Source organism: Cannabis sativa, chromosome 4 (genome assembly GCF_029168945.1).
Source record: "Cannabis sativa cultivar Pink pepper isolate KNU-18-1 chromosome 4, ASM2916894v1, whole genome shotgun sequence".
Taxonomy (NCBI): Eukaryota; Viridiplantae; Streptophyta; class Magnoliopsida; order Rosales; family Cannabaceae; genus Cannabis; species Cannabis sativa.
Genome location: NC_083604.1, coordinates 64,275,619 through 64,300,114, shown reverse-complemented (window position 1 = coordinate 64,300,114; position 24,496 = coordinate 64,275,619). Strand labels below are relative to the sequence as shown.

At 34.7% G+C, this 24,496-nt stretch overlaps 1 protein-coding gene across 3 annotated transcripts; it reads left to right on the top strand.

Annotated features, from left to right (window-relative positions):
* The first annotated feature begins 1,615 nt into the window (after positions 1-1,615).
* On the top strand, positions 1,616-11,173 carry LOC133037298 (EPIDERMAL PATTERNING FACTOR-like protein 1). Of its 3 annotated transcripts, none has more exons than XM_061114296.1 (3): positions 1,616-2,133; positions 2,225-2,408; positions 5,935-6,341. In XM_061114296.1, the coding sequence occupies exons 1-3, from the start codon at positions 1,996-1,998 to the stop codon at positions 6,006-6,008; spliced, it is 396 nt and encodes a 131-aa protein (XP_060970279.1). In that variant the 5' UTR covers positions 1,616-1,995; the 3' UTR covers positions 6,009-6,341. The 3 variants fall into 3 exon arrangements, with proteins under 3 accessions (XP_060970279.1, XP_060970281.1, XP_060970280.1); XM_061114298.1 differs by lacking the exon at positions 5,935-6,341 and adding an exon at positions 11,148-11,173 and having other exon boundaries at positions 1,618-2,133; XM_061114297.1 differs by having other exon boundaries at positions 1,636-2,133; positions 2,234-2,408.
* The last annotated feature ends 13,323 nt before the right edge of the window (positions 11,174-24,496 follow it).

Sequence of the window (24,496 nt, the reverse complement as noted above, 5' to 3'; positions counted from 1 at the left end):
CTCTGGGATGTCCACGTGACATCCTCAACTTCATGGTTCTTTGTTTTAGGATCATGGTGACTTGTTTATTGAATGATATCACTTAACAATGACTTTCTTGGATCTTGGTGCTTACTTAAGTGCCCCCAATGTGCAGCTAACACTGTCCTATTTGGGGATACGGGGTCGCCAATGTTGTTTTCTTCATGCCAAATGTCAAAACTAGCGTCCGCGTCATCAAGCTAACTTTTTGGGTAAACAACCACTATAAAACACAATAAGTATTCTTAAGATACACTACAAAAAACAGCTACTTTTAGTGACAATTTTTCAGTCACAACACAAATTTTTTGTCACTAAATGTGACTTTTAGTCACAATAAAAAATTACTTGTAACTATAACATAATATTTAGACACAAGTTATCACTAATTTAGTTTTAGTCACAAGTATTGTGACTAAAAATAACATTTAGTCACAACAATTTGTGATTTTTGTGACTAATACTTTTAGTCATAGACTTTTTAGTCACAGCGTAGAAATGTTGATTTGTAATTAGTCACAACTATTTTATTTATAGCCACAAATTTTATTGTGAGTAAAAGTAAAATTTTTTTGTAGTCATAATAATACACCGTTAGTAACAAATAAAAATACTATTTTATGCCTACCTTGACTTCACATCATGGAATAAAATTAATATTATAATCAAAATAAAAGATAAAAAACTATAGCAAACCCTAAAAACAATTTTTTTTATAACTTTGTTTCTATTTAAGAGATATTGGTGACAACATTACTTAAATTACGTATATTTTTTATTGACGCGACTTAAATTACATATTTAGTTATACTTAATTCTACAAACATAATTGTTGGTAGTAAAATTTTTCAAATTCCAGCTCCGTTTTGCTCTCCACTATTTTATTAGTAAGTCTTAGGCTAATTAGTAATTTTTCTCCCCGAACTTTGCATGTACCAAATCATGCCCTTGAACTTTTTTGGCCGTTAAAAATTCTTCCCGGACTATTGAGATTGTTAAATTTAAGGACTTTTGTCTAATTTTAGTTTAAAAATTCTAACATGGATGAAAGTTCAGGGACATGATTTAGTACATATCAAAATTTGAGGAGCATGATTTGGTAGATATGGTTTAGTACATAAACAATCACTGAAACAGTAAAATTGAATAAAATTAGACAAAAGTCCTTAAATTTAACAATCTCAATAGTTCGGGGGGAATTTTTAACAGCAAAAAAAAATTCAAAAGCCACGATATGGTACATGTCAAAGTTCAAGGGAAAAAATCACTAATCACCCTAAGTCTTAAATACCATCTTGTACTATTAATATAAATTTAGAGAATTTTATCATTAAAAAAATTATTTGTACAATTAAATATGTATAATTCAACTAATTTAGTGACCAATAATTTATTTTATTTTTTTATACCGGTAGTCAATTTTTCATGGTAAAAGCCTACCAAATCATGAAATGAAATATATTACAAATTTGTTGTTTTTATTTTTTCAATAAAGTAATTTATTGTAAGGGTTTTATAGCTAGTACAACAAGCTAGTGTGACACATGTTATATTAGAATCACAGAAAAAAAATACAAATAAAAAAAAACATATGATAAGAGTAGTAAAGGAGGTTCAGAAAAGTAGACTATAATCCAAATAAGTAGATCTGACGTGTGATACTCCAGCTTCGTGTTTCGTTTTCTTCTTCCCTGTATTGTTCCTTTCACTCTCTCTGTCGCTCACTGCATTAATCAGACTCTTCTCTCCTCAGTCTTCAGTTTCTGCTCACATCAGACTCAGACCCTCCTTTAATGCCACTACTCTTCTTTCCTATCAATCTCCTTGTTTATTATTATTATATATTTCATTACTCAACTATATACCCCTCTCTCTCTCTCTCTTTAATTTCTTTCTTCCCCAGTTCCGAGTTTTAAAACTAAATTGGCTAAAGCTTTGACCAGTTGATGACTTCATGGTGTGACATGATATGATATGAATTTCATGTCATCAAACACCATGAATTCCTTGTTTAATCTTTGGGTTATTATGCTTCTCCATCTTCTTCTCTCTCCTTGCTCTTCTCTGTCTCGGTCACACTCACACATTCCACCAATTTCTTCTTCACGCAAGGTAATATATATATATATAAAAAAAAACACCCCTTTTACGAATTTTATAGATTTTTTCTTTTTTTGGGTCTGGTTGATTGATACAGAATTAGGAATTCCAGGTGTTGTTGGTTGAGGTTGAGGAAAAATCCCGACTGGGTTCGACCCCTCCAAGCTGCCACAACAAGTGCAACACGTGCCACCCCTGCATGGCAGTTCAAGTCCCAAGCCTACCCAGTCACGAACCGGTTCGACCGGGCGTCACCCGAACCGACCCGGTTGTGGTCTTAGATTCAGGTAACAAGTACTTTGATTACAAGCCTTTAGGTTGGAAATGCCGCTGCAACAATCGCCTTTTTAATCCCTGATCAGTGATCACCATTTTTTTTTTGGTTTCTAACCCGACTGAATTAAGGCTTGTTTGAGGTGATTTTATCTTTTTCGTTTTTTTTTTCACTAATTCTGTAATTTTCGTAAAAACTATAACATATACAATTCAATATTTTTGGTGTATTTTCTTTGAAACTTCTGTTCCTTCCATGGGGAAGAGATGGCAAGGCGGTACTGAAACGACGTCGTTTTGTCGGTGTGTACCGTAATCTCGCCGAAACAGAGTGATCTTTGGTGGGGTTTTGTTTAGATTGAGAGGACATTTTGCCAGGGCATGGTAATTAAATTTTGTACAGAAAATTGAAAATTATTATATTTGTAAAAATGTACAGAAATTTGCGAAGAGATTTTCTGAATCGAATACTCTGAAATTGACTTGAATTTCTTTGTTGAATAATTATTATATTTTGTTGTTAGGTTAGGGTTTTGGTCCCAGGTCAGTACTGAACTGTTGAAAATAGTATGAAACTTTTTGCTATGGTCACGTGAAAGAAAACCAAATTGTGCATCAAATTATGTAATTTTGTTGAATTTTTTTTTTTAATTTTTTTTTTCTCTACGTAGTGATTATCTTTCTACTCCTAACTCAGTACTACTACTACTATTACCCTTATCTTCTAGGGACTTACAGACACAGTCATATCCATACATTTCCTTTTACCATTGCAATATTGTTTAGGAATTGACCAAAATTGCCTTCTCATTTTAATGCTGAACTGGTCACCGGTGGTACTATATATAATTTAAGGTTATTCTGGTAATTTCCGTTGACACACGAATCTCAGTACCGATTTGTTTTTTTTTTAGAGTTATTAATTTCAGGAGATAATGCATAGTATAACTCTTGATCTCGGTCTAAATTTTAGAGCAAATTTAGATAAAAAAAAATTAGGGGTGACAATTAAATGTGGATAAATGTGGTATTGTAAAAAGTTTAAGGGAAATTTACCAAAAAAAAAAAGAAAAAATATTGGAATTTGAGTTGATTTTCATAAAAATACTCTCCCACGGACATTTTTTTTAAAAATATTGTACTTTTATAAAACAATAGTAAAGCACAAAATAGAATAATTAAAAACAACAGTGGAACAACTAAAAAACAATCGTAGAGCAATAGAAAAAATTCAACACAGTATAAGGTATAAAATTTATACAGTAACAAATTAGAAATTTCAGTAAGTATGTGGTGTAAATATCTCTAATTTCATTGTACCTTACCCAATAGACAATTAAAAAAGTTTAACTTGCCTAATAATTTTACCGATTTATTCAGTTAACCTGCCTAAATTGTCATAATTTTTTTTTTTTAATTATTATTAGTTTTTAGTGTTAAGTAAACATATTTAATATTAATAAAGGTATAGTATTTTTGTACTTTAAGCTTAAAAATAGAATAATTTGTTCTATAAATAATTAAATTTAATTCTCGATTGTAAATAGATACTAAGTTTAATTTTTAACTGTAATGATACTAAAATTATATTTTCAGAATTTTTGTAAGTATTCGGTCGTTTAGTGTCAAGTTATTATACACACATTATTTTTTTATTGATATATTTAAATTAATTTTTAAATAAAAAATAAAAATTTAAAGACTTGGACCAATAAGGGATTGCCACGTGGTGATTGACTTGACACTTAACAGCCAAGTATCTACATATATTTCAAAAATATAACTTGGATGTAATTACCGTAAAAAATTAAACTTATTTATCTACAACATTGAGTTAAATTCTAGTATTTTTGTCACAAATTACTCTTAAAATTATTGTAATCTAAAGTAATGCGAGAAACTAATTTGAGAATATTAATTGAATAAATATTTAATATTAAACCCTTACAAAAAATAAACAAATAAATAAATAAAATTGGTTATTATTTATATAACTAACTAGGGTTCTTTCATCACTTGAAAGAGATCAAGAAAATTTAACTGAAGTTAGAAATTTTTTTATATAATAATATTTTTGATAGTGTATTAGAAATTAAATTAGAAATATATATGGATCTTAAATTTATGTCAGATTATTAAAATTACTCTATGAATTAATAAGATGGAAGACAAATTTGATTTCATGATGTTAAAAATGATATGAGATTGTGGGTATATGGTCTTCCACAGACTAATCTTCTCTCTATGGGTTCTTACGCAATTAATGAGAATGGAGGAGAAGAATGGTTGAGATTAGCCTTGGGAACCAAACCCTAATGTTCTTTATATATAGCAAACTAATTAGAGTTCCATAAATCCTAATTAGGTTAACAAATTGGGTATTACACATTACAAAGCTCATACTAAATAAGATGTTTATTGAACTCATTTATTTAGATCACTTATTCAGCCAAATTTAGAATATTAGCTCGAATAAATTATCTTAATTTGTAAGCCCACATATTGAATTATGAAAAAAAATTCAACAATCTCCCACTTGTGCTACAAATTAATTCCAATTATAATTACATTCGATAACCTTATGTGCACACAAACTTGCTAATTATTCTCTAAGCATCTCCTTAAAACAATATGATCCATCTTTTATACCAATATGAGGCCAAAACTGCTATTGTTACTTTTATCGTAACTGGACCAATCAATGATCATCATATTAAATATATATAATGACATAGATCAAATATAGATGTGTAATTGGAAATTACATGCAATGTAATCTTAATCATGTCTATTCTAATTGGTCTTTTATTCCTTAGGGAGATCTATCTTTAGTCTTTCAAACTTTTGTCAAACTACAATTGAAAGATAACACATTTAGAGCAATAAAGATAATAAATCATCAACTTTATTCTGTAGAAAACTGAACCTACTTAAAGTAGTGTAATATATAGTGTCATTCAACAAAGTAACTAATATTGAAAATAAACCCTCACTAAAACTGAACATTATCAAATAAAACAATACCCCTGTAAGTAGTATGCTTATAAAAGATCTTGGGTGTCAAAACTTTAGTTAGTGGATTTGCTAAAATTATGCTCAATAGACACTATTTTACTCTAAACTCTCTTTTAACAACTAGAGACTCAATTTCTATGTGTTTAGACTTTGATAAGCTTCTACTGTCATCTAAATATAGAACTGCTAATAGATTGTCACAATATATCTTTAGTGGTCTTTCAATTTCTTACACAACTTGCAGCCAAGTGACGAAATTTCGCAGAATTATGTTGCCACGATGGAATGAGCTACGAGTGTCTGCTTAGCCCTTTTACATGATATAGTTGTTGGAAATATTTTACCATGATCTAGATTTACTTGTATGTTGAATTATAATTCTATAATTTAACATCCTAAATATGATTTTTTTAAAAAAAATAATGAATTAAACACATAAAGGTATAGAAAATCTTACATTGATGGCAGCGGAATAATATGACTCATTCCATTCAGATCTCTAACCCTTGATCCTTCATATTGCAGAGTATGATCAAGATCTTAGCTTAGATTCTCCTTTGGTGACAATTGGACTACATAGTCTTTTTTCACTATGCTGAGTATTGCTTTAAAATGTGTGGACAAGTTCTTAACACTAAGGATTGTGAATTTGATGAAGAAATCTAAGAGAAAATAGCCTCTGTATCTTTAAAATTAAAGAGAAGAAGAAGTGAGCATTTTAGGGTTTTCTAGCTTAAAAAATCATCATCTGATAAAGCTCTCTTCTCATTCTATTTATAGGCTTCACTTATGGTTAGGTTTAAATGACATTGGGCTTAAAATAGAGACTTGTGTTGAAGTCTAACTCTAGGCCCAAATTGCTTATTGGGCTTTAGAGTTAGATTTATGCCACTTTATTTCATTCACATAAAAAAATGACTTTTTCATATTTTATCAGTTATCTCTTCTAATTATTTAAATACTAATTTTATTTTAATAATTATAAATAATTATCAAATAAAATATAATTTAAATATATTTATTAATTAGATCCATAAAGTGTATTAACTAAGAAATAAATTATTATTTCTTTTCTTTTTCTCAATTATGCAATTCTTTACTAAAATTCATAACTAAGACATAGTCATTATTTAGAATCCTAATTGATTTAAATAAACCAATTAATTGAGACTACAAAATAATATTATCTCAGTTAGTTTGAGGACCATGGGCCTATGTAACCAAGCTCCCAATAATTCCTCCTGACTCCACTATAGATTCAAAATTGCACTCTTAATTACATAGAATGCTCTATTCACCAAGAATAGATATGCTATAAATTATCCAATATTGTTTTAATCTAAACAATTGAATATCCTCTATAGATGATTTACTTCAAGTATGGACAAATTTAACATTTTACCCTTCAATATATTTTATCCTTAAAACACTTAGCTTCTTATAAATGATATTTCAGTAAACTAATTACAATTACTGAAATAAGAGCTCTTCCATCTATGTCTGTTAGCCAAGCTCTAAGAAAATCATCATTTCACTTCTAAATAGTAATAGAAGCTATAGATTCCTTATCTACGATTAATACCCCCACTCAATTATAGTACCATGTCCCCAAGATGTAAGTATTGGATCGATCCTAATGGTCATCTGTAACAAACAAGTCAAAGAACACATGTAATTTATTTAAGCCAGAACCTAATCATCTCGGGGTTAAGATCTTTAATCTAAGATCAACTAAGTGACATTAACTTAAAAAAAAATATAACGGTAAGTTTATGATATCTTTTTCACTGTTAATATTGGTCCAGTCTGATGTATAGCCAATACATCCGATACTAGTATACTTTGCTAATGCCCTAGAAAGAACATTCTACATATTAATGTGTAAGTAAATTTTATCGTTAATTATCACGTCAGTATAAATCTAATGTACTGATAAATCATGGGACTAAATAGTTTGAATCATATAATCACAATTACTTTCTAATGTGATGACATTACTATAATTGTGTATAACTATATGTTCGGGATTTAATAGAACTTATAAATTAAACCTATAATCATGTAAAAAATATGGGAACAAAGCATATGATAAGGTCAAGATATGATTTCTGATCTTTAATGAAAGTAAATAAGGTTGCAATGAAATTGAATTTTATTTAAGGCATAAAATTCCAACAAAGTCCCACTTGCACTAATATAAAACAAAAGTACATTTTATTTTAATCTCATATACTTAATTTCTTGATCAAATATAATATTTGACATAAACTATGTAATATGATCTGATTGGTTGTATTCAGTATCAACCTTCTCTACCATCACATTTTCTTTAGTAATAAAATTCACAATTTTGCGAATTCCTAACATATATGTTTTACTCCTCTTAGGGTACATGATTCTTTACTATTTAAAAATTACAATTGTGTTATCACGGAGTCACACTAGCAGCTATTCCATGTCTAGAATTATGCCAAAAATCTGTTAAGGCAACCTTATTATTCAGTCATACTAGTAGATTTAGTGGTTTCGAAGTGGTTTTTACTGTTCTCCAAAATATATTACTCTACCCCTAGAGTAATCACCATCTCTCAATTAGAGTTTCTAGTATTAACGCAAATCTAGAAAGCTAATTTGGTGTATCCTAAAAGTTTTAAAACACCATCCTTACGACTAACATATAGTTCATCTTCATCTATTTTAGGATATGTTTAATTATCTTCCAATGTTCTTTTTTTCTAGATTTGAACTAATACTTACTAAAGCTCACACTCAATAGCAGATGTCTGGTCTAGTGTATGCAAGAGCATACATAAGACCTCTTACTATTGATGTCAGATGTCAACCAAACCTCAGTACCTTACGTTTGTATCAATGTCAAATGTCAAATTTTTGGCCCGGTTATAAATCCAATCTCTACCCTCAAGCTCCCAAACACCATTAAACATAACAAACACATTAACAGTTGAACCTGTCACATACATTAAAAAAAATACAATTACAAATCCTTGAAATACCATAAATCTGCAAACCATCGAGCACAACATCGAAACAATATCGACACCCATCGGGTCCATCACAAAATTATGCCAATGCCACAATCGGGCCACATCATCGGACAAAAATTGGGCTCATATCGGGCCCATTAAAAACCTAAGTCCCCAACCAAATATCGGACACCCATCAAGACCAATCGGGCCCATATCAGCCCTATTAAAAATAAAGTCCGCAATACCATATTGGGAAACCATCGGGCCCATATCGAGCTCATCAAAATCTAAATCCCAAGCCACCTATTGGACACCCCATCGGGCCCATATCTGGCCCATTAAAATCTAAATCCCGAGCCACCTATCGGACACCCCATCGGGCCGGTATTGGGCCCATCAAAATCTAAGTCCAAAATAACCTATCTGACACCTATCGGGCCTTCATTGGGCCCTTATGGCTTTCATCCCTGTCCTTACGCAAAGTGGAGTATCAAACCACCATCGGGGCCACATCAAACCCTATAGGACCAGACAAAAAAAATTACAGAACCAGGAAAAGTGCAGTATTCACACACAGCAACAATTTCAACACACAAAACAGTAAAATAACAGCAACAACCCACAAATCAAGCATCAAAACAGTATTCTAAACTAAATATAACAACAACCAACAAAATTACACAAAAAAAAAAGATAATTTACCCATGAGCTTCGTGTATGATGCTCCGTCCAAAAATGAGAGAAAATATGTAGTGTAGCTTGTAGTGTAGTAAAGTAAAGAGAAGAGAAAATTGTGTTGCTTTGTGGTGATAGAGGAGCTCTGGCAGTAAGAGGGAAAGAGAGAAGAAGAGAGAGGATGGTGATGTAAATGGAGAGGGTATTTTGGCATAATACAAATGTTGGCATATGCTACAAATATTGGGTATTATGAGTTTAAGGGAAAAATTTTAAGCACATGGAAGCATAATTAATTAAATTTCCCTTCTTTAATGCTCATGTTCATTGATGATTTTTGTCCTCTTCATTTTAAGTTTTTATTTAATTTTAAATTAAATGATGTTTTCTCATGACTTGATTAAAATGGAATTTAGTTTTTATATTATTTTAAAATAATTTATTATATACATTGTAGTGTTTTAAAACCAATTAATATTAAATTAAAAACAAATATTTATGATTGGTATAAGTCTAATTTTTGTGAAAAAATAAAGATTTTTGCCACAATTCAAATATTATAGTTAAGAAAATTTTATGGTAAAAGATTAAATTAGAGACTTAAATTAATAAATATAAATATATATATGATATAGTATATATATAATGCATGTAATACTATATAATAGACTAGAGAATAGAACAAAAAAAGAATAGAATAACAAACACCCAAAGTTGAGATGGGGATCACCAAAAGCTTGAACAAAATTTCTATTCATCCAAGTAGATTATTTTCCCTCTATGAAACACTTAAGGCTTTCTGGAAATACTTATGGGAATTATCAAGCCTTAGAATTTTCTAACTTTGTGTTTGAAAGATAAAAGAGAAGAGTATGTTTGAAATGATGAACCAATGTCTCTATTTATAGTGTTTTGGATCACACACTTTAAAATTCAAATACCCTACACCCAATGATTGTTACCATCTCTTAACTGGGTGTAAATTAGATTAAATAAGTATAGGAGCTGTTAGAAAGTATCCCCATTGTCAAAAATATTCAAATCATAAAGTTGAAAGAAAGTAACTAGTTATTAGTTACTAAATTTTTCAGCTTTTGTAAATAATTCTTCAAAGCATTTTAAATTATTCCCACTTTATTTTTTGATTTATACATATTATAAATGACAAAATTCAATCTGAATATTTACATTTGCATTATAACTTTGATTTTTAAAAGATTAAATTGTGTGACCACTCTTTACACACTTAATTAGTAATGACGTGGAAGTTACAAAATACAAGTAACTCCACTTATTATGTTACAATTATATGAATATTATATGTATATAACTTCCAATAACATTATATATTACACTAATAATATATATTATATCATAACTTTAATCTTAATCATTATATTATTTAATAAATAATATAACAATTTATGCGGGCTCAACCAATAATTGTTTGGCCTAATCCAGATTCCTCTACAAGGTTCCACTATCAAAAGTATCAGTTACAACCTTGATCAATTAAACTTGACCTGTCTCAACTTCATACCGATGAATCTCACTAACAAAAACGTAATTTACACGACTGGAAGTGACTCATAAAATAATCTTTTTTTTTTTGATAGAAGACATAAAATAATCTCATTTCATACATGTAAAAAGAGCTTTTCTCTCCCTGGAGTCTTCTAGTAGGTATGCGAAACCGTTCCTCTTCTGCTAGTTTGGTCCCGAGCATGGTGATTCTCGTCCACCCTAATCAGTTAAGTGGTGGTTCTCTTTCATCTTCCTCTTCTTTTTGTCATTTTTTGTTCTCTTTGCTTCATGATTAAGGGCATTAATTGCTCTGAGTGTTATCCCCTGTTCACACAATCCCATCTCATTAATTGCAAACCCACTTTTCCTCTCTATTCTCTTTCTCTTTCTTTGTTTTGTTTCTCTCCTGAGGGTTTATGTTAGGATCTTTGGCATTTAATATCATCTGAGCATATCTTCAGCCATCTTTTCTCTCTTGGAGATTGGAAAATGGGGGCGGAGGCTTGGAATTATGAGGATCTTAATACCTTCACCATCATTGCGCCTCTTCAGGTGGAGGCTAGGGATGCGACTAGGGACGATTCGAGAAGGCATCTACGGGGGTTCTGGTTCTACCTATATATAGTAAGATTGAGGTATGGTTTATGGCACTTTCCTTTCATTTTCTCAATTTCTTGGTTTGAGCGCTTGCTATTTCTGTGTTTCTGTGTTTGGCATTTAATATCATCTGAGCATATCTCCAGCCATCTTTTCTCTCTTGGAGATTGGAAAATGGGGGCGGAGGCCTGGAATTATGATGATCTTAATACCTTTACCATCATTGCGCCTCTTTAGGTGGAGGCGAGGGATGTCACTAGGGTCGATTTGAGAAGGCATCTACGGGGTTTCTGGTTCTATCTATATATAGTAAGACTGAGGTATGGCACTTTCCTTTCATTTTCTCAATTTCTTGGTTTGAGCGCTTGCTATTTCTGTGTTTCTGTGTTTGCTTTCGTTCGATCATGGATGAGTTCCTTAACACTGTCTCTAATACCTTAGTTTTCCCCTCTGATGAAAACACTATTTTCACGTATGATGCTAGTTCTTCCTCTTCCACTCCTGCAACCATTAGCCTTCTCCTTAAACTCCATACCATTAGACCATACAATAGGCCCTCTTTGATGAAAACTCTCTCTGGTATTTGGTCATCACAGTGTAGATTTCCTGTCTCTATCACTGAGCATGCTGATGGTTTATTTCTAGTGACATTTGGTTGTGAGGGTGATAAGGGTCGAATTTTAGAGGGACAGCCGTGGCACTTTGCTCAAAGTATCACCATCTTTGCTGCCCCTGAAAGTTCCTTTCCTATTACCCCTGACACTCTTCATTATGTCCCATTCTGGATTCAAGTCTATGGTATACCCTTCATGTGTAAGTCCTTTGATTTAGCTCGTTTCATTGCTACTGAGGTTGGGGATCTTATAGAGGTGGATAAGGATACTGTCAAGGAGGGTACTGGGCCTTATTTAAGGCTCAGAATTCTTCTGGATGTTAATCTTCCTATTAGGAGGGGTATGAACATTAGGTTCATACGTATGGGTAGAGAGTTTGTCAAATGGATTGACTTTAAATATGAGAGGCACCCTGATTTCTGTTTCTTTTGTGGTAAACTTGATCATACCAAGAGGTATTGTCATTTTTACCTTCAAAAGTGTGATGAAAGCCAGAGTGAACCTCCCTGTCCTTACACTATTCTCTTGCGTGGTAAGGAAAAAATTGTGGATAAGTCTATGCCATTTCAATACCCTCATCCTCCTGCTATTACTGTTGTTGATCATGCTCCTGTTAACCTTAATCTTCCTACTAGGAATTTTTTGGATAACATTATCTCTTTCCCTTCGTTTCTGGCTGCAACTGGTATTTCTGGGCCTAACTTCTTAAGTCCTTATACCTCATCTACTGTCATGATTCCTACTCCTCTTAATCCTAATAGTGCTCATGTTTTCCCTGCTGGTCATAACCCATTTGGAAGCCACTCTTTGAGGCTGTCAGCATTCACCTCCTACTCCACATTTTCTTTGGTGATTGCTACCACTGCTTGTACCGATGTCGTGGCATCTGTTGCTATGGGTACTTCGATTAATTCTACTGTTGAGGCTGTCTCTGCTAGCCCTGCTGCTGTTGTTGAGGCCCAGGCTGAAGCTGGCCAACCTGATTCTTTGGTTCGTGGGAAAGGGCTGGCCTCTACTTCTGGAGTTAAACGCCCATCTTTCACTCCTCAGCAGGTGATTATTGGTGGCTCTGTCAGGTCACAATTGAAGAGAGCTCGAGCTGGTGATAGGGAGGAGGAGTCTTCATCTGCTTCTACGGACATGGAACAGGCGGGTGATGCTTTGCACACCCGCCCAGAAAAATGAGTCTTATGTGTTGGAATGCACGTGGTTTGGGGAGTACACGTGCATTCCGAAGGCTCTCCCTGCTTGTGAAAACCCACTGTCCTGATGTTCTTTTTTTTGATTGAAACTCGTTTGGTTGCTGGTTCGGTTGATAGGTTTAGGGTTGGTCTAGGTTTTGACCATGGGTTTGAGGTCCCTAGGAAATATTTTGGGGGGGGGGGGGACTTTTACTTTTGTGGAAGGACAATCTTTTTGTTAATATTATTAACTTCTCTTGTAATCATATAGATTGTAATATAAGTTTTAATGATAACGATCTGTTTCATTTCACTTGTTTTTATGGTTCCCCTATTTCTTCTCAAAGACCTTTTACTTGGGCTCTTCTTGATAAACTTTTTTCTAATGCCCCTAATCTTCCTTGGTTAATTATGAGTGACTTTAATAGTTTTCTATCTTATGATGATAAAGTAGGAAGTATTTATTATGATAGTAAGGATATGGATAATTTCTCGAATTTTATTCATAAGTTTCATCTTTCCCCCTTGCATTTTGAGGGTAATAAGTTTACTTGGCACAATCATTCGGTTAAGGAACATATTGATTGGGCTGTTAGTTCGGCTTCTTGGAGTGATCTTTTTCCTAATGCTTCTTTACACCATCTTTCTTTTTTTGGGTCGGATCATCGTGCTTTAAAGCTTATTCTTAATGATAATGGATACAATTCTCACCCTAGAAATGGAAAAAGATTTCATTTTGAGAATGTTTGGCTTGAAAATACTGACTTTTTCTTTGTTGTTAAGACTGCTTGGGATAGTGGTCTTTCCAATCAAAATGCTTTGACTCCTTTTCATTCCTTTTTGTCCACACTGGACTTGTGCATTTCTGCACTTAAATCTTGGAATAAAGTGTCCAATTTTTCCATTAAGTCTCGTATTTCTGATCTTCAAAAGGAAATTGCCTGCCTCCAGGATATTTCCATTGTTGATCATGAAAGTCGATTTCGAGCTAAGTGCCTTCAATCTGAACTCGATGCCCTCCTTTACAAGGAAGAGGTTTATTGGAAGCAAAGGCCTCGAACTCAGTGGCTTAAGGCTGGTGATAGAAATACCAAGTTTTTTCACTGGTTTGCTTCTCAACGAAAGAGGAATAATACTATCAAGTTTCTCAAGGATGATCATGAGAATATTGTCTCTGTGTTGGGTTTTATGCCCTTAATAAAACTCATTTCAATATAATCAGATTTACTTATTAATATATGTCAGAAATAACATTTAATGTTGCATGGTTCACATGATTTATTTCATGATTATATGCACATAATGTATGAATTCATCTGAAACCCTTTTCACATACTTGATCCTGTTTATTGTGCCGTCAACACATTGGAAAGTAAATATGACTATGTGAATAAAGTTTCCTAGATTTATCAGACATAGGGTTTTACTGATATGATAATCTACAACAAGAGTTTACTTGCATTTGGAGAAATGCTATGTTCTTTCCAGAGCATTGGTTAAAGTAAAGCTCAGGTTGGATGCATGGAGTATGCATCGGAAGGGACCGATATTGAACTTTGACTTAGATTTATTAAACTTACCGTAATATCTATTCAAGTCAATATCGCCTAGTTGATCCTAGATCAAATGATCTTAATCCTGATATGATTAGGCTCAATCTTGAGAGGCTATTCGTGTTCTTTGATTTGTTAGTTAAGCTTACTTTTAAGTCAGGGTGATACGTACATTTTGGGAACACGGTAGTGCAATTGAGTGGGAGCGCTATCATAAACATGGAATCTATAGCTTCTATTTGGAGAATAGTAAGTAAAGGATGATCTCCTTCGAGCTTGACCAAACGAAAATAAATGGTGGAGATCTCATTTCACATAAGCTGAAATATCATTCATACGGGGTCAAGTGTTTTAAGGAATAAATACATTGTAGGGTGTAACGGTAATTTAATCCCTTTACAGTATAGATCATTCATATAGAGGATCATTGATCAAATTAGGATTATAACAATGGATAACTAATGATGTGTCTATATGGTGAAACATATAGAGCATTCTATATACTGAGAGTGCAATTCTAAGTTTTATGCGTGGATTCAACGAAGAATTAATAAGTTAGTGAATTTTAGTGATAAATTCTTGATCTGCTTATTGGAAGCTCGGTTATATAGACCCATGGTCCCCGCACTAGTTGAGATAATATTGCTTGTAAGACTCATGTAATTGGTTTTGATTAATCAATTATAATTCTCGAATTAGACTATGTCTATTTGTGAATTTTTCACTAAGTAAGGGCGAAATTGTAAAGAAAGAGTTTTAGGGGCATATTTGTTAATTATGATACTTTGTATGGTTCAATTAATAAATATGATAAATGACAATATTATTTAATAATTATTTATAGTTATTAAATAGTTAGAATTGGCATTTAAATGGTTGAATTTGAAAATTAGCGTTTTCGAGAAAATCAGATGCAGAATTGAGAAAACTGTAAAATCCAAGTAAGGCCCATTACTGTACATGGCCGGCCACTTGGTTTAAATTTTTAAACTGATATTTTCATTATTTTAATGCCAAATAATTCAAACCTAACCCTAGTGGAATGCTATAAATAAATAGTGAAGGCTTCAGAAAAATTACACTTAAATTTTCTACTTTTTCATTCAGAAAAAACTGAGCCTTCTCTCTCCCTATCTTTGGCCGAACCCACTCTCTTTCTCTTCCTCATTGAGATTTCGAAATTCTTAGTGTATGAGTAGTGCCCACACACAGCAAGTGATACCTCAATCATAGTGAGGAAGATCGTGAAGAAAGACTTTCAGCAAGAAGGAGGTTTCAGCATCAAAGATTCAGAGAAAGAGATCCAGGTTCAGATATTGATAATGCTCTGCTACAGAAAGGAATCAAGGGCTAGATATCTGAACGGAATGAGTCATTATATTCCGCTGCACCCAATGTAAAGTTTCTTTAACTTTATATGTGTTTATTTCATCGTTTTAGAAAGTTCATATTTAGGGTGTTAATAAACATACTTGTGAGTAGATCTAAGATCCTGGTAAAATAAATTCCAACACTCTGATCATATGGCTATGGGAAATTTGGTAGTTTCTTATTTCTCTGAATTATTTAATTGTGATGGTAGTGATGCTGATGCTACTAGCCTTGTTCTTGATTACTTGGGTCCTCCTTTGGAAGAGTGGGATTATGCTTTCTTGGATGAGCCCTTTTCTCTTAAAGAAGTTAGGAGAGCCCTTTTTAATCTTTCTGGGGATAAGGCCCCTGGCATTGATGGGTTAAATGCTTATTTTTATCAAAAAAATTGGTCAACATTAGGGGTTGATTTTGCTAAGGCTGTCCTTTCTTGTCTTAATGAGGGGGTTGATTTTTCTGTTGTTAACACTACTCTCATCTCTCTTATTCCTAAGAAGAAGCATGCTCACACTCTTAAGGATTTCAGGCCCATTAGCCTTTGCTCTACCTTTTATAAGGTTATCTCTAAGGTCTTAGCTAGCCGTTTAAAGGTTGTTTTGGATAAGATCATATCCCCCTTTCAAAGTGCTTTTGTTTCTGGTAGAGTAATCTTTGATAATATTCTTATTGCCCAAGAAGTTGTTCATGCTATCAATTCTAGGAAAAATGGGAAAAAAAGTTGGGCTGCTCTTAAACAGGATATGGCTAAGGCTTTTGATCGGGTTAATTGGCACTATTTGGAGAGTATCATGTTTCATTTTAATTTTCCTCCTAGATTTGTTTGTCTAATCATGAAATGCATTTCTACTACCTCTCTTTCTTTTCTGATTAATGGTTCTGTTTATGGATCTATTCAGCCTTCTAGGGGCCTTAGGCAGGGTGATCCTCTATCTCCCTATCTCTTTATTCTCTGTGCTGAAGGCCTTTCTGCTCTTCTTAGGGCGAAGCAAGATGCTGGTTTGCTTACTGGCATTGCTATCTCTAGGAATGCTCCTTCATTATCCCACCTGTTTTTTGCTGATGATAGCCTTATTTTTTGCACTGCTAATCGTACTTCTTGTTTAGCTCTTCAACAAGTTTTTGATGTCTATTCTAGGGCTTCGGGTCAGACTATTAATTTTTCCAAGTCCTCTATTCTCTTTTCCTCTAATACTCAGCCTGATATTCGTACTGTTTTCTTCACTACTTTTAATCTTGAAGATAGGCCTTTTATATGTAAATATTTGGGCCTTCCTCAATGCTTTGCTCGTTCTAAATATCACTCTTTTGCTTTTTTAAGGGATAAGGTTAATTCTGTCCTTAGGGGTTGGTCTTCTAAGTGTTTTTCTCGAGCTGGTAAGGAGGTTTTGTTGAAGGCTGTTATTCAGGCTATCCCTGCTTATGCCATGTCTTGTTTTTGTCTGCCTGTTAAACTGTGTAAAGGATTCGAAGCTGTGATGGCCAGATTCTGGTGGGGATCTTCGGGGAGTTCTCATAAAATTCATTAGAAGTCTTGGAAATCTCTGTGCAAATCTAATTTTTTTTTTTTTGGGGGGGGGGGGGAGGGTTGGGTTTTCGTTCTCTCATTCATTTTAATCAAGCTATGCTGGACAAGCAAGCTTGGAGAATTTTTAAGAACCCCTCTTCTCTCCTTGCTTCTGTTCTTAAGGCTAGATATTTCCCTCGTACTGCGTAACTTGATGCTAAACTTGGTCACAACCCTTCTTTCACTTGGAGAAGTATTCTTTGGGGTAGAGAGCTATTGAATATGGGACTTTTATGGAAAGTGGGTGATGGTAGTCATATTAGAACCATTGAGGATCATTGGCTTCCATATAACAGGGTTAAATTTTTTTCTTCTGATTATAGGCCTCCTTCCCCTTTTTTGTCCTATTTTATTACTGATAATGGGGATTGGGATGTTTCTAAACTTGCAAGGTGTTTTTCTACTCCTTTGGTTGATGAAATTCTTAGTGTTCCTCTTATGGGTGAGCTTGGTAAGGATGATCTTGTTTGGGGGCATGATAGTTCTGGGGAGTGTACAGTTAAGTCTGCCTATCACCTTGCTTTTTCCTCTCATGATCTTCCATCCTCTTCTTCTTTTTCTCATTCTAAGAAATTTTGGTCTAAGCTTTGGACTTCAAAAATTCCTCCAAAAGTGAAGGTGTTTATCTGGAGAATGCTCTCTAATGCTCTTCCTGTTTCTTTTTCTCTTCATAAAAGATGTGTTATTGATTCTCCTTTGTGTCCTTTATGTAAAATACATCCTTAAACGGTTAAGCATGCTTTGCTAGATTTTTCCAGATCGAGGAAAGCTTGGAAATCTTCAAGGTTTGCTAGTCTTTACTATAAATATAAGCATTTGAATATTTACGATTTCTTTTGTAGTGTGTCTCAGGAGCTTGATAAGGATTATGTTTGTATTTTGTGTTGTTTTCTTTGGGCTCTTTGGAATCAAAGGAATAATGTTTTTCACCATAAGCAAGATGGCCAACTTTTTGATGTTTATGATTGGAGCGTTACTTTTTTCTTCAAGTTTTTGGATGCTCAACAGGTTCCTGTTCCTCCCACTGTTTCCAATCTGGATCAGGCAGTTTTGCAGCATATTCCTCCTGAGGGGGCTTTTCAGATATTCACTGATGCAGCCATTGATATCCAGAAGAAAAAGTATAGTGTTGGGGCTGTTGTCTTGAATCACTCTAACCAGGTTGTGGCTGGTTTGGCTAAGCCGTTTACAGACTGTGTTGATCCATTGGTGGCTGAGGCTAAAGCTATTGTCCATGCTCTATAGTGGGCCTCCTCTATTCTCTTGCCTGTGGGCATCTTAAAAAAGGATTGTAAATCTATTGTAGATAAATTGTATTCTTGTAATCGGGGTTATAATATTTTAGATGATCTAGTAGCTTGTATTAAGAACTTGTTATCTCCTTGCCCAAACCTCAAAGTAGTTCATATTAGCAGGAATTATAATACCTTGGCGCATAATGTTGCTAAATGGGGTATTGGGCTTGATAGTGAGTTCGTTTGGAATGGCTCTTTGCCTTCCTTCTAGACTTTCTTTCTTTCAAAAAAAAAAAAAAAAAACGTAATTTACACAAAAGGTTCTTGAGCACAAGAATGTTCAAGAACTAAGGCGTTTGGTTGGGAGGAATGAAAATATAGGAATAGGAATGGGAATGGGAATAGGAATAGGAATTGAATGGAATAAAATTTAAAATGCATAAAAAAATTGATAAAAAAATAATTAATTTTTTTTCTTGTTACATTAGAATGGTCATTCCTTCCTTTTTAAAATGGAATAGCCATTCCACCAAAATGGTGGAAAGAGCATTCCATTGGAATGTCATTCTAATACTTTAAAATGCAACCAAACAAAAGAATGGAATGAAAATTGTTTCCTTTCCATCCCATTCTATTTCATTACTTCCAACCAAACGCCACCTAAACTCTATCTTATCTCCCTTATTCACTTTCTCAATGTGTTTCTCAAACATAAACTCTCTCTTTCAAACAAACTCCCAGCTGGCATAACTGTTATAACAGAAACTCTTTAAGTTGCATTGAAAAATCGGTCACTCAAGTATAAGTGATCAGAGTCAATTTTGAGAGAATTACAACACCACATTCATTGAATGGTAAAATTATATTTGTAAAGGCAGTTAATTCAGTTAATAGTTAGTTAGAGTTTGTTAGTGCTGTTACACTCTAATTGCTTTCTGTTATTTCTGTTTGATCTGTATATAAACTTTCCAGCTCATTAATGCAAAGTATCTTTCCAGTCTTTCAATTCCTTTCCTTCTCTTTCTCTCTGTTCTTTGTTCTTTCTCTCTTTCTGTTTGTTGTTCTTGATTCACTGAATCAATGGTGAGAAAAGCTTCCAACACTAACATGGTATCAGAGCCTTTCCCACCATTGGTGGCGAATATGGCAAACGTTGCTGCTGCTAACTCCAACTCGACACAATCTGGACCTCCTCCAGGCTTCTCTGCTCCAAATCGAACCAGAAACAGAGACGATGAATATTCTCCAGTTCACTTCAATCACACATTGTCGATCAGGCTAAATGATCACAATTTCCTCCTATGGAAGCAACAAGTGTTAGCTGCCATCAGAGGAAATAGGCTTCTGAAGTACATTCAAGATCAGGCTCCACCCTCTCAATATCTTAGTGATGCAGATCGTGCTTCTCACATTCAAAATCCTGAGTTTCTAGAATGGGAAGTTCAAGATCAGCTGTTAGTATCTTGGCTTCTCTCCTCCATGACCGAGAGTCTACTTACAAGAATGGTTGGATGCAATACTGCGAGACAGATATGGAATGCTTTGGAAAAACACTTTACACTTCAAGTGTCATTAAAAATTCTGGAATTCAGAACCAAACTTCAGAATCTCAAGAAAGGATCTCAATCGCTCAATGAATATCTCCTCAAGGTGAAACAACATGTAGATCTACTAGCTTCAGTTGGGGAGGTTCTCTCTGATCGTGATCATATAGCTGCAATATTCAAAGGATTACCCAATGAATATGATACATTCATTATATCCTCCAATACACGAATTGAAGGATATTCTGTAGCTGAAATTGAAGCCCTGCTACTTGCATCTGAGTCAAGAATCGAAAAGACAGATCAAGAAGTGGATCTAAATGTCAACCTTGCTGCTGTCAAACAAGGAACAGATCAGGAGAATCAATGGTCCTATGAAGCCTTCCTAGCTCACTTTAATCGTAATTTCAGAGGTGTCAATCCTCCTCGAGGTCAGTTTCCTTACCATTCACCTCAATTTTCTAATCAGTATCACAATAGAGGATCTAACTCTAGCTTTACTCCTCGAGGACAATTGACACAGTACTACCCTGGAAGAGGACAGTATTCGAATCACTATGGAGGGACCACAAACCAATCTCAACAAACCTCAGTGTCAAATCTGTCACAAGGTTGGGCATCTGGCTCTTGAGTGCTTCTATAGGTTTGATAAAAGCTTTACTGGTGCCACACCAGTTCAGGAAAATGTCAAACCTATTCAAGCTCATACTGCTCAAACTATGAACTCAACACAAGGTTTAGACACCAAGTGGTACCCTGACTCAGGTGCTACCAATCACTGTACACCAGACATGAATAATCTGCCTCAGCATGATGAATACAATGGTCAAGAAAGGCTGTATGTGGGAAATGGCTCAGGTTTGGCAATTCGACACACTGGTTCTGCTCTTTTTAAATCTCAAAATTCAGATAAACCTTTAATCCTTAAAAGTCTATTGCATATACCAGAAATTACCAAAAATCTCTTGAGTGTGTCAAAGTTTTCGTTTGATAATGAGGTCTTCTTTGAGTTTCACCCTTTTGTGTGTTATGTTAAGGATTCGAAGACCAAGGACATAATCTTGACTGGGAACCTGCACAATGGCCTATATACTTTTGATCCAAGGCAATTTCAGGTGCAATCTCAACCCACTTCCTCATGTTCAACTACCAACTTCACAGATCAATCTCCTGCCTGTTTTGTTACATCCAGTTCTAGTAATTTTCAACAGTCTAGTGACATCTGTAATTCTTGTAACAAGCCATCTCTGTCTCTATTTGACTTATGGCATAATAGGCTAGGACACCCTAGTGAAAGAGTGGTTCACTCTGTCATGAAATCTTGTAATCTCTCTGGAATTAATAAAAGTGAACATTCTATTTGTCATGCCTGCTGTCTTGGAAAGATTCACAAAATGCCTTTTCCTAGAGCATCTAAAACTGTTTATACTGAGCCTCTACAACTCATAGTGTCTGATCTTTGGGGCCCTTCTTATGTCACCTCCTACAATGGCTATAAATACTACATGAGCTTTGTAGATGCCTATACTAGATTTACTTGGATCTATCTACTCAAAAACAAATCTGAGGCTCTCAAGACTTTTCAAAACTTTAAAAATGAGACTGAACTCCAATTAGGCAAAAAGATTAAAGTCCTACAAACTGACTGGGGAGGGGAGTTTAGATCATTTACTGAACCATTAAAACAGTTTGGCATTTTACATAGACACCCTTGTCCCACTACACATGAGCAAAATGGTCTAGTTGAGAGAAAACATAGACAAATTGTTGAACATGGGTTAAGTTTACTTGCTCATGCTTCTATGCCTCTCAAATTTTGGGATGAGGCCTTTAGGTCTGCTGTCTATCTACACAATAGACTACCTACCCCTGTTTTGCAGCAACGGTCCCCTATAGAACTGTTGTTTCAAATCAGACCTGAATACAACAACCTTAGGACCTTTGGGTGCTTATGCTATCCTAATATACGACCCTACAATAGACACAAACTAGACTATAGGTCTTCTTCTTGTACTTTTGTTGGGTATAGTTTGAACCATAAGGGATATAAGTGCTTAGATGCATCTGGAAGGCTATACATCTCTCGAGATGTGATCTTTGATGAAACTAAGTTCCCATACCAGAAATCAACCATTCAATCCATGTCTGAGGTTCCCAGTTCTGAAGCACACATGCCATCTGCTAGTATTCCCATATCCACTCAAATGTACACAACTGAATTTCTATTTCCCACAGATAGCCTGTCGACTCATTCTCAAACTCCAGTGTTTAACCCTGACAGTTTTCCTGAGCCTCCACATAATTCTCTTCCCCATGCTTCTGCAAATCCTTCTCAGTCAAGTTCTCAGTCTGGTTCTGACTCTCTTAATCCAACTGAGTCCACATCATCTGTGCCATCACCTTCTCTTGTGTCTACTCCACCTGTTCCTACTCAAGTTGTGCAAACTCAACCTCTGAACTCTGAGTCTATTCCTTCCTCTAATCTGCCTGTTGTCAATAACCATTCCATGAAAACAAGGGCCAAATTTGGGATATACAAGCCTAAGGTTTATCTGACTTTTCAAGAGCCAACCAGTGTGAAAACTGCCCTTCAACAAGAGAAATGGAGACATGCCATGAATGATGAAATGGGGGCCTTAAGAAAAAATGTGACATGGACTTATGTTACTTTGCCTGATGGTAAAACTCCTATTGGATGTAAGTGGGTCTTCAAGATAAAGCTTAATGCAGATGGCACCATAAACAAATTCAAAGCTAGGTTGGTTGCTAAAGGCTTCCACCAACAACCTGGTTTTGATTTTACTGAGACGTTTAGCCCTGTTGTAAAACCAGTGACTATTCGAATTGTGTTATCTCTTGCATTAGCAAAAGGTTGGTGTATTCAGCAACTCGATATTAATAATGCATTTTTGAATGGGGATTTGCAAGAGGAGGTCTACATGATACAGCCCCCTGGTTTCGAGTTGCCTAATGCTCCTCACTTGGTTTGCAAATTAAATAAGGCCATCTATGGCCTCAAGCAGGCTCCACGGGCTTGGTTTGACAAATTGCATCAAGCTCTTTTGTCCTTTGGGTTTGTGTCATCTAAGTCAGATCATAGCTTGTTTGTTAAACATTCATCCACTTGCATGATTCTTTTATTAGTGTATGTGGATGACATTATTATCACAGGTAGTGATGCTAAACAGGTTAATGATCTCATTCATGCTCTTGACACCAAGTTTTCTCTCAAGAACCTTGGCAATCTGCATTATTTTTTGGGTATTGAAGTTGAGCATACAGAAACAGGGCTGCATCTGTCTCAGGGCAAATACATTCAAGATCTGTTGTGTAGAGCACAAATGCAGGATGCTAAGTCTGCTCCTACTCCCATGACTGGTGGATTAAAACTCTCTGCTTACCAAGGAGACCCTGTGGACAATCCGCAGCAATACAGATCGATAGTAGGAGCCTTGCAATATCTGACAATCACTCGTCCTGAGATTTCATATAGTGTTAATAAAGTCTGTCAATTCATGGCCAATCCTCTCCACACTCACTGGAATGCAGTAAAAAGGATTCTCAGATATCTTAAAGGCACGGTCTCTCATGGCTTGTCTCTGAAAAAGTCATCTGATCTAGATGTCACTGCATTTTGTGATGCAGATTGGGCGAGTGATCCCGATGACAGAAGATCAACTTCTGGTTTCTCTATATTTTTTGGTTCCAATTTGGTTGCTTGGCAATGCAAAAAGCAACACACAGTTTCTCGATCAAGCACTGAAGCCGAGTACAGAAGTCTTGCTCAAGTTGTGTCTGAAATCACGTGGATGCACTCTCTGTTTACAGAGATTCATGTCCAGCTTCCTCGTACACCTGTCATATGGTGTGATAACTTAAGCACGATCTTACTCACGACTAATCCTGTGCTTCATGCCAGGACTAAACACATAGAGCTGGACTTGTATTTTGTTCGAGAAAAACTATCTCAAAAGCTTGTCAAAGTTCACCATGTTCCTGCCTCGGACCAAATTGCAGATGGATTCACTAAAGCTACTTCCACTTTCAGATTTGTGTTGTTCAAGAACAAACTTGGCATTGGTCCCAGTACCAATTCCAAGTTTGAGGGGGAGTGTAAAGGCAGTTAATTCAGTTAATAGTTAGTTAGAGTTTGTTAGTGCTGTTACACTCTAATTGCTTTCTGTTATTTCTGTTTGATCTGTATATAAACTTTCCAGCTCATTAATGCAAAGTATCTTTTCA

What these genes read in the sequence shown, in the direction of transcription:
- LOC133037298 (XM_061114296.1), top strand. Translation starts at nt 1,996, where the DNA reads ATGAATTTCATGTCATCAAACACCATGAATTCCTTGTTTAATCTTTGG. An exon ending in CAATTTCTTCTTCACGCAAG is followed by an intron (nt 2,134 to 2,224) that starts GTAATATATATA and finishes ATACAGAATTAG; the next exon opens with GAATTCCAGGTGTTGTTGGT. An exon ending in GGTTGTGGTCTTAGATTCAG is followed by an intron (nt 2,409 to 5,934) that starts GTAACAAGTACT and finishes TTCATATTGCAG; the next exon opens with AGTATGATCAAGATCTTAGC.